General features: G+C 43.9%; 1 protein-coding gene across 2 annotated transcripts in view; it reads left to right on the forward strand.

Moving 5' to 3' along the window:
* The window catches only part of LOC141092600 (transient receptor potential cation channel subfamily V member 6-like), a 189,628-nt gene that overhangs the window by 96,826 nt on the left and 78,924 nt on the right, over positions 1–13,878 (forward strand). The window contains exons 4-5 of one of the 2 annotated variants that reach the window (XM_073578928.1): positions 11,887–12,009; positions 13,587–13,727. In XM_073578928.1, the coding sequence (XP_073435029.1) occupies positions 11,887–12,009; positions 13,587–13,727 (264 nt within the window). Of the gene's footprint in view, positions 1–11,846; positions 12,010–13,586; positions 13,728–13,878 lie in introns of those variants that run through there. The other variant, XM_073578926.1, reaches the window with a different exon arrangement.

Here is a 13,878-nt window from a genome sequence, read left to right on the forward strand (position 1 = left end):
TATAGATGATGTTTTTCATATCAGAATTTTCACATATTTAGAAGAACACATCAGACACTGCAAACATTAACATAATTTTATTTTCAACACCAAACTGCAAAAAATGATAACATACTGTAGATACTGCATTGTCTTGCCATGGAGTATATCCCTCCAAGTGAGACAAAATAATTAGTAAACACATCCGGCACTTTAAGTCCAGAGAGCGAACGACGTGGATTATGTCCATGTGTAGTAGCTATGACATTATTTCCATCCGCAACATCATCACCATCATTTGCACTACAGTCATGAATTCTGGTGAAGTTGTGAAGTACCACACATGCTTTTATAACCTCATTCATATTTCCTTCACTTAGTTGAATAGCTGACTACAGAACACACCATTTGGCACAGAGAATGCCAAAGGCACACTCCACCAGGCGTATGCGCCGGTCCATGGTTCTACATGAATAGGGCCTCATGAGGTTCCTGGTTAATTGAAAGGCCTCATCACCAACCATGACATAAGGCACCGCTTCCAGAGTAGACCCTGGTAGCTGACGTGGGAGTGGGAGGTCAAACTGATTATTGCGCAGTCGCTGATCCAATTTGGAAGAATTGAAGACTCTGGAGTCTCCAGTTCTTCCATGGGTCCGAATATCTACTATTCTAAACATGTATGCGCTGACAACCAGGGCCAACAGCACTACAGAAAAATATTCTTTGTAATTATGATATTGGGAGCCTGAGTTCGGCGGCTTACGTAAACGGATGTGCTTCCCATCCAGGGCTCCAATACAGTTTGGAAACTGGCACATCTCCTCAAAGCCACGGGCTATCCGCAGCCAGTCTTGTTTTTTTGGTTCTGGCATTACCAATTTATGCAGTTGTGACCAAATTTCTGAGCACGTAGAATGGGCAATGCCTGAGTTGGTGGATTTGTTTATAAAGAACTCAAGATGCAGTGCCGCATAGGACAGCCCAGTGAACAGAAATCTAGAATAAAAAAACAAAGAAAAAAAAATTCTAATAGGACATAGCCATGCATCATCGTACGAGTTTAGGGCAACATAACATTCACAGAGAGTGCAAACTAAGCCCTGGCTCAACAATTGACATCAGTTTGCAATCAATAAAAGGAAGGATCCAACTCAGCAAAATAGTGAAAAAAATTTGTGGTCCTTTATTCACTGAGAAACATGCTCTATAGAGTATAAAAAAGTCAGCATAAACAGTTCATGAAATGCGATATCAATGCATTTCTGGTGACTAGGCAGCCTTAATCATGATCATGATTAAGGGTGCCTGGTCACAAGAAACGCGTCAATGTTTTTTATCCTCTATTGAGCATATTTCTCAGTCAATAAAGGACCACAAATTTTTTTCACTATTTCGTTGAGCTGGATCCTTCCTTTTATTGATTATTTCATGCCCTGACACAGTCTTTCCGTGCTCCGAACTCTCCAAGATGTCTCATACAGTGAGCTGAACTTTGTTATATATCAGTATACAATGCTTATGGAACCTAACTAATACAAACATCAGGGAATGTGAAAGGCATAATGTTTGTAAAAAATTAGTTGAAAAAAGGGACAAAACAATGCACACAAAAGGAAGGAAACAGTGTGTTTAGGAAATAACCGCATAAAATACATACGCAACATAGAGGTTTTGGACATACCGTAAAGTAAGTAGAAGCCGCTCCTCTTCTGAAATAGACTTGTGCATCACGGTGTCCAGAAGAATGTTAAATGTTGGCATGCTCATCCGACAACACTGGTAGAACTTGTCAGGATGGCTGCGTAGTGAAGCATACAGACGTGGAAATGCCCTTTAGTCAGCCGTCACATCAAAAGTGGATGGATCCACATTCTTCTCCGCCTCTTTGGATCCACAATCACTGGGTAAGGCTTTGCACGAACACTGCTAGAAAAAGACGAAGACTGCCGAGTGCAGTGAATACCGGCGGAAGTTAATGAGCGGCCCCAGAAGCAGATGCGGGACGGGAGGACGTGTCGCTGGACAGGTAAGCATAATTATAATGTTTATTATTAACTTTTGGCTTTTTTTTACAGCTACCCCCGTCCCATCCCATATCTGTAAAGTCAGAGTTCGGGGTTCAGACGCAAGTTTGCATCATCCCCGGCCCGAACTCGAACTTTACAAAAAAACTCGGGCGAACCCGCCGATCCTGACCATCGGGGGGTTTGCCCATCACTACTTCTGAGCCCTGCCGTGTATCGAAACAGTAGTTTTGCGCCACATATGGGGTATCTGCATACTCAGGAGAAACTGCACAACAAATTGTACTCTACAGTTTCTCCAGTAAACCTTGTGAAAATGTAAATTTTGGGGCTAAAGCAACATTTTTGTGGGAAAAAGTAAAATTTTCATTTTTTTCTTTCACATTGCTTAAATAAAATATCTGTTAAGCACCTGAAGAGTTCATAGACTTATCAAATGTGATTTTTAGCACTTTGAAGGGTGCAGTTTTTACAATGGTTTCACCTTTTGGTATTTTCTCTCATATAGGCCTTCAAAGTCACTTCAAATATTGGTTTTGTAAATTTTGTTGGAAAAATGAGAAATTGCTGATAAATTTTAAACCTTCTAACTTCCTAACAAAAAAATGTTTCAAAAATGTTGTTGACATAAAGTAGACATGTAGTGAATGTGGTTTATTATTTAGTTGTTTTATTGTGATGTAACTATCTGGTTTAAGGGCATAAAAAGTAGAAGTTTGAAAATTGCCAAACTTTACCAAAATTCTGATATTTTCACAAATAAACATTAAAAATATCTACCTTAATTTTTCAATAACATAAATTTCAGTGTGGCACAAAAAATTATCACAGAATCACTGGGATATGTTGAGGCATTCCAGAGTTATTACCTCATAAAAATAATACTGACATTGCACACTGTGAGGATTCTCTGGAGCAGGTGGACATGTGACCGCAAGTATGCTATTTACATACTTCTGGCCACAGTCCGTCTAGACGTGTACATTGTCGCTCAATACACTTGTATTGAGTGAAGCTGCGCACATCTAGTTGGCATGTGACTGTATGTAAATCACATACTTGCCATCACATGACCGCTAGCTCCCAGCGTCAGCACTGAATAATCCTCACAGTGGGCGCAATGTGGGGATTCACAAATCTGCAGTCACAAAGCGTGACTGAAGACTTGTAGCCTAAGGCTGGGGTCACACTAGAGAGGAATACGGACGAGTGTGAGGTGTTAAAAGCACTCATTACACACGGACAAATGGGTCAGCTCCCAACAGCCGTATAATTCTCGCCCGTATTCTACGGACCGTGCCAATCGCAGCATGCTGCGATTGTCAGCGTACTACGCCCATAGTACGCCAATGCAAGTTCTTGGGTGCGCAAAAAATACGGATTACACACGGACCACACGTGTGACTTGCGAGAAATACGCAGGTCTTTTGGCTGGTGACAGGAAATGGGCCAATCCATCATCAGGAAGCTTAGACATGCAAATGAGCTCAAAAAGCGCTCCAGACATCCAGGAAGTACGCCTCCATGGAGTACATCAGCGTCATGGCGCCATATTTTCTGAATGTGGAGATGTTGATTGTGTTAGTGCAGGAGCGGCCAGAACTCTGGGACCAACGTGATGCCCATTATGCCAACCGGGCAAGAAAGGAGGCGTCATGGAGGCGCATATGTCGCCAGATGTTCCATGATTTTGGTGATCGCCTACGTGAGGAGCAGCAGCAACTGAGTAAGTACAACCCAAAAACTGTTAAAAAATACCTCACATTAAAAAATGCATATAGAATCAGCCCCCCCTTCCTGTGCTTGTACTTTTTTCCTCATGAGGCGGGTAGATTTTGATGTGACCCATGGTTTTACACTGCCATCATTTGGCACAGGCCACAAGCTCCTCATCCTCCTAACCGACCAAGTTATTAAGTGTAGTTACTTCATACCTGAACTATTGTGACCCTGTGTATCTGGCCTGGATGGCTCAATTAGATATTCCTCCCTGGGTAGAAAGCACACCCCAGAAGGCCACATGCCTAGGCTACTGGTAGCAAATTTGACCTATCAAATAAGTGAAATTGAGAATATTTCCTGTCACATTGCAGTGGAAGATGTGATGAGACGCCGGCGCAGCAACCGCGACCAATACAGGCGGGAACGTCAGCAGCGGTCCAGGAGAGGTGATGCGGGCGACCTAAAGAGGAAATACATATATTATGACCGCCTCTCCTTCCTCGCCCCTATTCTGGATCTAAGACAGTAAGTAGATACCTCACACCACATTACACAGATATTTTACAGGGCCAAAAATTTTGATTTATTTTTGGCTCTGTTCTATTTCATAACAGAACTCAGTCCAACCTTACGGAGAGAGGAACTGGCTCAGATACAGAGCCCATCATTGATCCTGCAGGGGATGAGGTGTCTGGCCCATCTTCTCCCCCTACAAGAAGCATGGGTGAAGAATCCTCTCAGGAAAACCCATTGCCTGCGCCACAAACCCCACCACCAGGACCACATCCACAACCAGGACCGTCTGCTGCTGCCCCATCAGCCATACAGGAGGAGCAGGGCAATATGAGCAGCAGCCCAACTGCCCAGATCTGGAGCTCCCCACAGCCTGCTGGACCATCCCGATGAGGAAGAAGAAGGCGCCATATCCCTGCCCAACATACCCGTACCAATGTGGACACAGGGGTCCTCAACTATCTGTCTAGAGTGAATAATGATGATGGCGAGGAGGCATACTCGCGCAGCCTGGCACTTTATCTTCGTGCCCTTTCCCGTGAGGTGAGGCTCCGTATTCGAGGATGTTTTCAGATCCTGCTTGATGCAAGCACACACCCAAATACCCCATATGAGTTATTTGAATATCTGGAGAGGTGGCAGCTTTCACCAAGAAATCTAATGCGCCTTAGACCACCCACACACATGCTTGCTCAAGCAGGCTCTGAGGATCCTCAAATACGTGGGTCTACACCTCTCCCCCTTCCTCCCCCTACCCAACCTTCCCAACAGCAGCCACATATGTCTGCCTCTAGCCAACCTCACCAATATGACCACTTTTTCCCACCCAGTGTTGGAGTCTGGTCCCAACCAGGTTGGGGACGACATGGCTATATTGGTGGGTATGAGACACAGGCCTACCCGACCCAACAAGATGCCCCTGTTCATTATCACTCTGGCCAGTACCAAGCCCAATCCCAGGAGGCAGTACACTACCCACATCATGGGCAACAGTATGCCCCCACACAGGGCGATGGGCAAGTTGGGCAAAGTAGCCAGCAGCAAACACAGGCTGGTCTTCCGTATTCTCCTCCCCCAATGTACCAACATTTATAATATTTCCATTTTTTTTATTGCCTAATGTTATTTTTGTTTTCTATGTGTGAAAATTTTATTGTCACACAATGTTTACATATGCAAAAAGGCAAATTTGGCCCATTGCCACATTTCTGATATGGCAAGAATATGTTTTGTTTAAAAAAAAAAAAAGGCAAAAGTAAACATTTGTCTACTACATTTTACGTCTCTGTCTCAATTCTAAAAAACCGTGTCAGCATAACAACATATGCTTACCAATGCAATTCAACAGTCATAGAATCAGAAGAGGAAGAAATATATATATTTAGACACACAGAAACCAAAATATTATAACATAGACACAGCATGCTCTTGCCAAGAAGATTCCCCCTCAGGTGACATAAGGTAATTTGTGAAAATATCACGCACTTTGAGGCCAGAGAGCGGTCTACGTTGAGGGTTGATAGGTGGTCTCGCCCTACGCACATTGTCCAACCCACGCACAACACCAGCAGAGGAGAAACAATCATGTTGAAGTTATGAAGAACCACACAGGCTTTAACTACTGTTGATTAACATTTTCTTCACTCAGCTGAATGGCAGACTGGAGTACCTGCCATTTTGCACAAAGAATGCCAAAGGAACTCTCCACCAGTCGCCGAGCACGTGATAGGCGCAAGTTAAAAATTCTGCGCTGGTGGTCAAGGTTGCGCCGGGGATATGGCCTCATGACATTGCTCGTTAACTGAAATGCCTCATCTGCCACAAGGACATAAGGGACAGATTCTTGAGTGGAGCCTGGTAGTTGGCGTGGTGGTGGTAGATCCAACTGGTTGGTGCGTAGCCGCCGAGCCATAATGGAAGTATTGAAGACTCTAGAGTCTCCCGTCCTTCCATAGGCCCCAATGTCAACAATTATAAACTTGTATTGAAGGTCGACCAGAGCCAACAATACAACAGAAAAATATTGTTTATAATTGAAGAATTGGGAGCCAGAGTTCGGTGGCTTATGCACCCGGATATGTTTGCCATCAAGGCCCCCTATACAATTAGGAAACTGGTAATCCTCCTCAAAGTCCCTTGATATCCTCAACCAGTCTTCCATCCTGGGCACAGGCATGACGAGTTGATGTAGTCTTGACCATATTTCACTACATGTCGACCTGACTATGCCAGAAATGGTAGATCTTCCAATGAGAAACTCATGGTGGAGGGCGGCATAAGACAGGCCAGTGGACAGCTGAAGAAAAACAGAAAAGGAACATTTTAGAATGCACAAATTATCCAAAAAACAGGTACATACATACCAAACTTGTTAGGATTCCATATCTACTAACACACATATATTTGGTCGCACAATGACTAAGTGATATTCAGTACATATTACACATAACATTCTGGTCTGTAAGTTTCAACATATCTGGAATAAGATGAGGGCATTACAATTAGTCCATGAAGCAATTAATACATACTTTGGCCAACACATCATGAACATAGAGAATGTGGTTGTGTAGTACATACCGTAATGTGAGTAGAAGTCGCTCCTCTGCAGATATAGCTTTGCGCATCCTTGTGTCCTGAAAGGTAATCCCAGGACGCACTGTCTCCAAGAGTCGATCAAATGTTGCAAGGCTCATGCGACAGTATTGGTAGAATTTTGCAGGATGCTCCCGCAGAGAAGAATAGAGGCGGTGAAAATGACTTCTTGTGAGTCGTTGCCTCAAAGGTGGATGTACCCACATGCGTCTCCTCCTCCGCAGATCCACTATCACTGGGTATGTTTGACCAAAGCAGGGTGACAAAGGCCAGTTGAAGAGAACCTGCTCAGTTGTGTTGAAACTCAGACTGTCTGTCATGTTGCACATACAACACCAACACACCTAGTGAAGGCAAGGTCACAAATGGACAGAATGGAGGCAGCCACCTGTTCCTGAGGCAATAAGTAGGGTGCAGGCTAATGATTTAAATAGTTAGCAGGCCTCAACACCGTTAAATGTCCATTTTGCAAGCCTGCGAGAAAATCTCGCAATACGGATTCCATACGGATTACATACGGATGCTGACATGCGCAAAATACGCGACCACACCTTGCTTACGGATGACATACGGAGCACTATTTAGGGGTCATTCATCCGTATTATGCATGTAAACTACGGACCGTATTTTGCGTCGATTAGTTTGACCCCGGCCTAAGGATGGACAACCCCAATATGCAAGTAATTTAGGAACTGAACTGTAATTCATTAAGGTAAGTTTTGCCCTCGAATGAAAGAGAGGCTAGTAGTACATATGTACTAGAGTGAAAATGGAGAAGGAAACTATAAAAGAGACTAGATGGAGACCTGATGCTATTGCATCGGGAGGGCGGTAATGTCACGATGGGGTCAGGCTTTGCAGCATTGAGAATCTCTCCCCCCATGTGCTCACCGACCTATCGACTCTCTTTCCCCATGTGCTGACTTCTCCCGTCTGTGCACTCTTCTTTGACCTGTCTACCCCATGTGCTATCCCCCTTGTCTGCTGTCTCTCTCCTTCCTGTGATGTGTTCTCCCCTCATGTGCTGTCCTGTTTGAGCTGTCTCACTCCTGTGCAGTTTCTCTCACCGCTAGGCGCTTTCTCTTTCCCCATCTGCTGTCTTCTCCTCTCATTGTCTGTGTCTGACCATGTACAGAACATACCACAGCTTCTAGGCAGGGGAGGAAGCAAAAGACAATACGGACATTACAGCAGGAGATCACAGAGGATACATTTGGTGAGGAAAAATATTGTTTAAAAACAGTCAGTGAAATATTTTACCTCACAGAATGAATCCTCTGTGATCTCCTGCTGTAATGTTGTAGGAGTAACCGTCCCTGCTGTGTGCCCGGGCTGGAACCAAGGGGGCTGTCACCAAGGTTCCTAGGAAGACTGTTTCCGGGGGACAGAATTAGAGGACAGTACACAGAGAGTTCCAGAGAGGTTGGGGGAGGATCCAATATAAAAGGGACTGAGGACGCCAGGAGGAGTGAGTTAGCAGAGGAGGAAGGAATCCAAGAAGCGCCAGAAAGCCAGAGCAAAAGCCAGAGCCAGAGCAGAGCGGGGAGAGCAGCGACCAGAGAGACTGCAGGGAGGCTCACCACAGGCAGAAGGGAGATGTAGCCGTCCAGCAGGGAGACGCCGACCGTTCAGCCGTGCTCCTAGTGGCCGCCACCTCCAGCCTCTAGCCCGCGGCTGCAGTCTATTCCCCAGCCTGTGGCTGTGGTCTACAACTCCCTGTCCCTGGGCTACACCATATCGCCTCCGACGGGAGGTGCTACGCAGAGGAACTCCCCAGGGGCCTGTTGTGCCCCCACCTCACCTGGGCGTAGGAACGCCCGAAGTCTTTGCCGGATCCTCGTCGGCTGGGCCCTACGGCTGCAACGCCAAAGTACCATCGATCAGCACCCTGCCGAACGTCAGAGTGGATAAGTGACACTTTGTAACTAAGGACCCGTAGTCGGCCATACCGCGGCCATATAGTGATCAGCCTTTGCCGGGTTAGTCGTGTTCGCCTTACCCATGTGTTCTTGTGTTGATCCCCTGCGTGGGCAATTATTGTTATCTTGTTTAGTTGCTCAGTATAGCCCTAAAGGCATCCTTATATATAAAAGTTACATTTTAAAGTACATCCCGTCTTCCGCCTCGTCACTGCATCCCGCGTACCTGTGAGTACTACATTGTCAGTATTGTCTTTTGCTTCCTCTCTTGCCCAGGAGATGTGGTATGCTCTGTACACGGTCATGTGAGTGTGTGTGGTTCGACGGTAGTACCGGGCTGGTACCACCATCAGTTTCCATATTGAGACACTCATCACTTGGCTGTCCCAATGTGGCGGTCGGTGAACTTCCGCCGCTTGGAATTCTGGGATCCGGACACATCTGGACTCAACAGGATTTGAAGACATTACAAGGTAATTATATATATAGATACGCAACAGAGTGACATATTGTTATCATGTTTTACCAGTTGCCAACTTTTGTGAACTATGTAATATTGTATTCATAATTGTAATAAAATCCATTTTAAGTCATATTGAAATCCCCAGGATTGCCACTGAAGAAATACAGATAATCCAGGGTACCTCACTATGTCCTTCTAAAACCAATCAAATAAGATCTTATTTCATGCCTTCTATTATAAGGACACTTGTGCTCGATAAGATCCATAACATCCATTAACCTGCACAACTGTGATTAGTATGCTACCAAACATAACATAAGCAATTCAGAATACTGTAGATCGAAATAAGCCTGTTGTCATATTTTCCTTGCCTTGGAGATTCTGTGGGAATTATCTCATAATATAGCCGTGTTTCTTATGAATAAAACAAAGATTAATCCTAGCTTTCGATACCTGCACAAAGATGCCTGGAAACAGAGAGCATCCTGTCCATGACATCTATTCATTGCCGACACAAAAGATCTATAGAGTTACTTTTCAGGTCAGAGTGAGATTTACTTCTGCTGTGAATGGAGGTAAATAAATTGGGCCTCAACAACCAGAACATGGTAGTGATGCCTGGACCACACAAATGGGGAAAGTCTATGCCAAAAGTGACATTTATCTCAGTTAATCCTTCCTTCGTTTTTTGATACCCAGTGTAATAAGATAAAATGCAGTAAAAGTGTCCTTTATGACTCAAAATCAGAATTGGTGCAGCCAGAAATCGAGCACTGGGTTACATTTTTGCATGGAGTGGGACAGATCGACCATGCGACTGAAACCGTAGGTAGTGGATAAAACTAATTATGAGCAGCGCTGGAGTCAAATCCCACCAAAGACAACTGCATGGAGTTTGTATGTTTTTATTTATTCATTTATTTTACTTGCTTATATAGCGCCATTGATTCCACAGCACTTTACAGACATTATTATTGCTGTCCCTATTGGTGTTCACTATCTAGTTTCCCTATCAGGATGTCTTTGGAGTGTGGTAGGAAGCTGGAGGACCCAGAGAAAAACCTCTAAGCATGGGGAGAACATATAAACTTGATATAGATGTTATCTCTGGTGGGATTTAAATCCAGATGCACAATGTTGAAAAGTCATCGTGCTGCCCGTAGGTTCTCTCCATGTTTGTATGAGTTTCCTTCCACAATCGTAAAACATATTGTTAGTGAATATTGTGAGCTCCAATGGAGACAGTGATCTCAATGTCAGTGAAGCACAGTGGAATATGATGGTGATATATAGCCTAACATAATAAATAAATACTAAATTATCTTGTGCCAATGGCACCTCACAAGGGGTTGGGATTTATTAGACTGCAAGTGAATAAACAGGTGTTGATGTTGTAGGAGATGGAAAAATGGCTGAGATGTAATCAATTCTGACAAGCGTCACATTGATCAGGGAATCTCCAAAACTGCAAGTCTTGTGTAGTGTTCCAACATGCAGTGGTCCAAGGAAGGAGGTTGGGAATGGTTTGGGAGATAAACTGTTCAAGGTAATAAAAGAAAAACGTATGGATCTCTGAGTGGGTAGATCGGTGGTGTAACGTATATTGGCATCATTATACACCGTATTTTTCGGACTATAAGACGCACTTTTTTCCCCAAAAAATTTTGGGAAAATGGGGGTGCATCTTATCGTCGGAATATACTTACAAATACTGTGGCGGCAGCAGGACTGGGGTGATTCTGTGGCAGTTCTGGTCCAACGCTGCCGGGTGATGATCATACTCCCTTTCTAAGCTGGTGCAGCAGGTTCGGCGGTGGTGCTCTCTGGTCCAGGGGGCTCCGCCGGCATCTTGTGAAAGCCCAGAGACCCCGCATATCCATTGCTGTGATGCAGTGGTCTCCGGGAAAATGGCTGCCAGGGGCGGCGCATGCTCAGATTGAGACCTCGGCAACGAGGTCTCATTGCCGAGGTCTCATTGCCGAGGTCTCAATCTCAGCATGCACCGCCCACTGTGGCCATTTTCCTGGAGGCCACTGCATCTCAGCAATGGATATGCAGGGCCTCCGGACTTTCACAAGATGCCGGTGGAGCCCCCCCCCCCGCACCACAGAGCACCACCGCCAAACCTGTCGCACCTGCCTGGGATGGAATTTACCAGAGGCCACTGCACCTGCTGCACCAGCCTGGGATGGAAGTCATATTGCTGGACCACCAAACACCCCCTGTGAACCCGCTTCACCAGTGCTGCTGATCCCCCCAGGTAAGCTGAATTTGGACTGTAAGATGGACACCCATTTGACACATTAAAGTTTTTTCTCTATTTTCCTTCTGAAAATTTGGGTGCATCTTATGGTCCGGTGCGTCTTATAGTCTGAAAAATACGGTAATATCAGCACTGAAGAAGATGACGGAAAATTGGATCGTTCAAGGGCTCATTCAGACATAAGTGATTTTTCTTATCCACCAAAAATGGACAGATTTTCATCAATATTTTCTATTGACCTTGCCACAAAATCCTCTAGATCAGATTCGGAATCTGTACACCTTCACTATTTATAAAATCTGCAATGAGGTTCACATTTTACATTTCACATTTCAATTCAATCATGATGTAATAACTTTAAATTAAGGTGGTTATTAATTCCCTTTTTCAAATAAATCTGTATTATAGGCAATCTGGGAGAGACAATCCTGCATTCTGCCATATTGAAAGGACAGAAAGAAATGGTGAAAGTCATATTAGATTGTGCACCATGGATAATTAATGAGCCCATGATGTCTGACATATACAAAGGTATGTGATTAACAAATACTCTATTACTGACGATTGTCTTATTGCTTGTATTACCTTTTACTCTACTTGGCTATTTCTATGTATTGCTAATTTTTCAAAATGCTGAAGATGTATCATATTAAAATTATTATGAAAGAGGTTTTCCCCCTTTCAACTTTCTTCAGCCCATATGCTTGTGGTTGTTGAAAATAATCGCCCTCACCTACTCCAGTGATGTCTCTCCACCGCCGGTCCCGAATGACTACAGGCTACACATGACCTCTGCATCCAATAAGGGGCTCTGTAGTGCTGTTATATTACTACTATATTGTTTTACCACAATAAAAATGTACCCCACGTGGTAAACAATTTTCTTCAATGCGCAAGTGAATGAACACACTGTCCTGCAGTTCTTGCCATGCTCTAATAACCTACTTTTTGGACCCAAACCTCTGCCTATGACATCAGCATTGTTAATACATACACATCAAGAGTCACGGCAAACACAGGAAGTGACATTGGCTGAGCATTCCTGTGTTCTCTGTGAGAGAACCTCTGCCAGAATTATCTCTCAACGGCTATTCTCCCTACTGAACAAAGGATTTGGCAATTGAATTCCAACTGCCTGATTCTTATGTTTCTAGACATAATCTATTGGGGAGCAGTCTGGTGGCCACCATATGTATTAGATTTTTTTAAGGGCGTTCCCAGGACTACAAAATTGATGACTTCCTTAACATACTGTAGGTCATCAAAATCAGATTGACAGGGGTCTTGCACTCCCACTGATCAGCTGTTGGTGGGTTCCCCAATTAAGGAAGTATACAGTGTATGGAGCCGATACGCTACAACTCTTATACACTGTGTTATGACCGCCCTGGAGTACTGCAACTCAACTTCCAATACCATCAACAGGACCGGAGCTACGGTAGCTGACTACAGACATTAATGAATACAGAGCTGTGATGTTCTGGCAGCATGCACCAAGTATTTCCTGCAATTGTTGGACCTGCTAACAGCTGATTGTTGTTGTCAGCGTCAGACCCCCACCGATCTCATATTGATGACATATGCTAAGGATAGGTGTTCAAAATTGGAGTCTTGAGCAGCTCCTTTAAAACCACATATCCAGTCCGGGCAGAAACTCAGGAAAGTACCATGTGTGTCAGGCAGTCACTTTATGTTCATATACAGTATAAGGTAGCATTGTATCCCCTTTTTAGTCTCTACATATTGTAGTTTTCCAAATTCTCAATCAAATCTAATAAGGAATGTGACGCCATATCATTTTTCTGTATACTAAGACATAAGAAAATAACTATTCTATTTTACTTGTCAGAAAGTTTTCCATAAAAGGGATAAATGATATGGTATAACTCTCCATGACATCTCTCTCTCTCTCTATAAATAATTTCATTTGTGAAAAGCCTCTGCGACATCTGCATTAGTATCACTGCTTCCCACATTATGTAATAAATTATACACGTACACACATATACATATCATGCAAGCTCTCGTTGCACTTATCTTAATATATGCAGTAGAAAATAGTCCCTTATTATCCACATGATTTATAAAGTAATCATTTTTTATTACAGGTGAAACCGCTCTTCACATAGCAATTCTGCAAAAGGATCTGGACATTGTCCATTTGCTGTTAAAAAATGGAGCAGATGTCAGCAATTTCAGAGCCACCTGTACTTACTGCGTGCCGGGCATTGAATGCTTGTTCTACTTTGGTAAGGAACATATAAAAATAGCTGAACTTCAAAAACTAGAAAAGTTGAACTTTGCCTTATATAGGGATATTTTACATGAAAGTCTAACAATACCGATGCCTCTACCCTGTGCCAGTTATTGCAACTGGCACTGGCTCTGCTGCAGAGTCCA

This window comes from Dendrobates tinctorius, unplaced genomic scaffold (genome assembly GCF_039654945.1).
Source record: "Dendrobates tinctorius isolate UK_male_01 unplaced genomic scaffold, ASM3965494v1 ptg000060l, whole genome shotgun sequence".
NCBI lineage: Eukaryota > Metazoa > Chordata > Amphibia > Anura > Dendrobatidae > Dendrobates > Dendrobates tinctorius.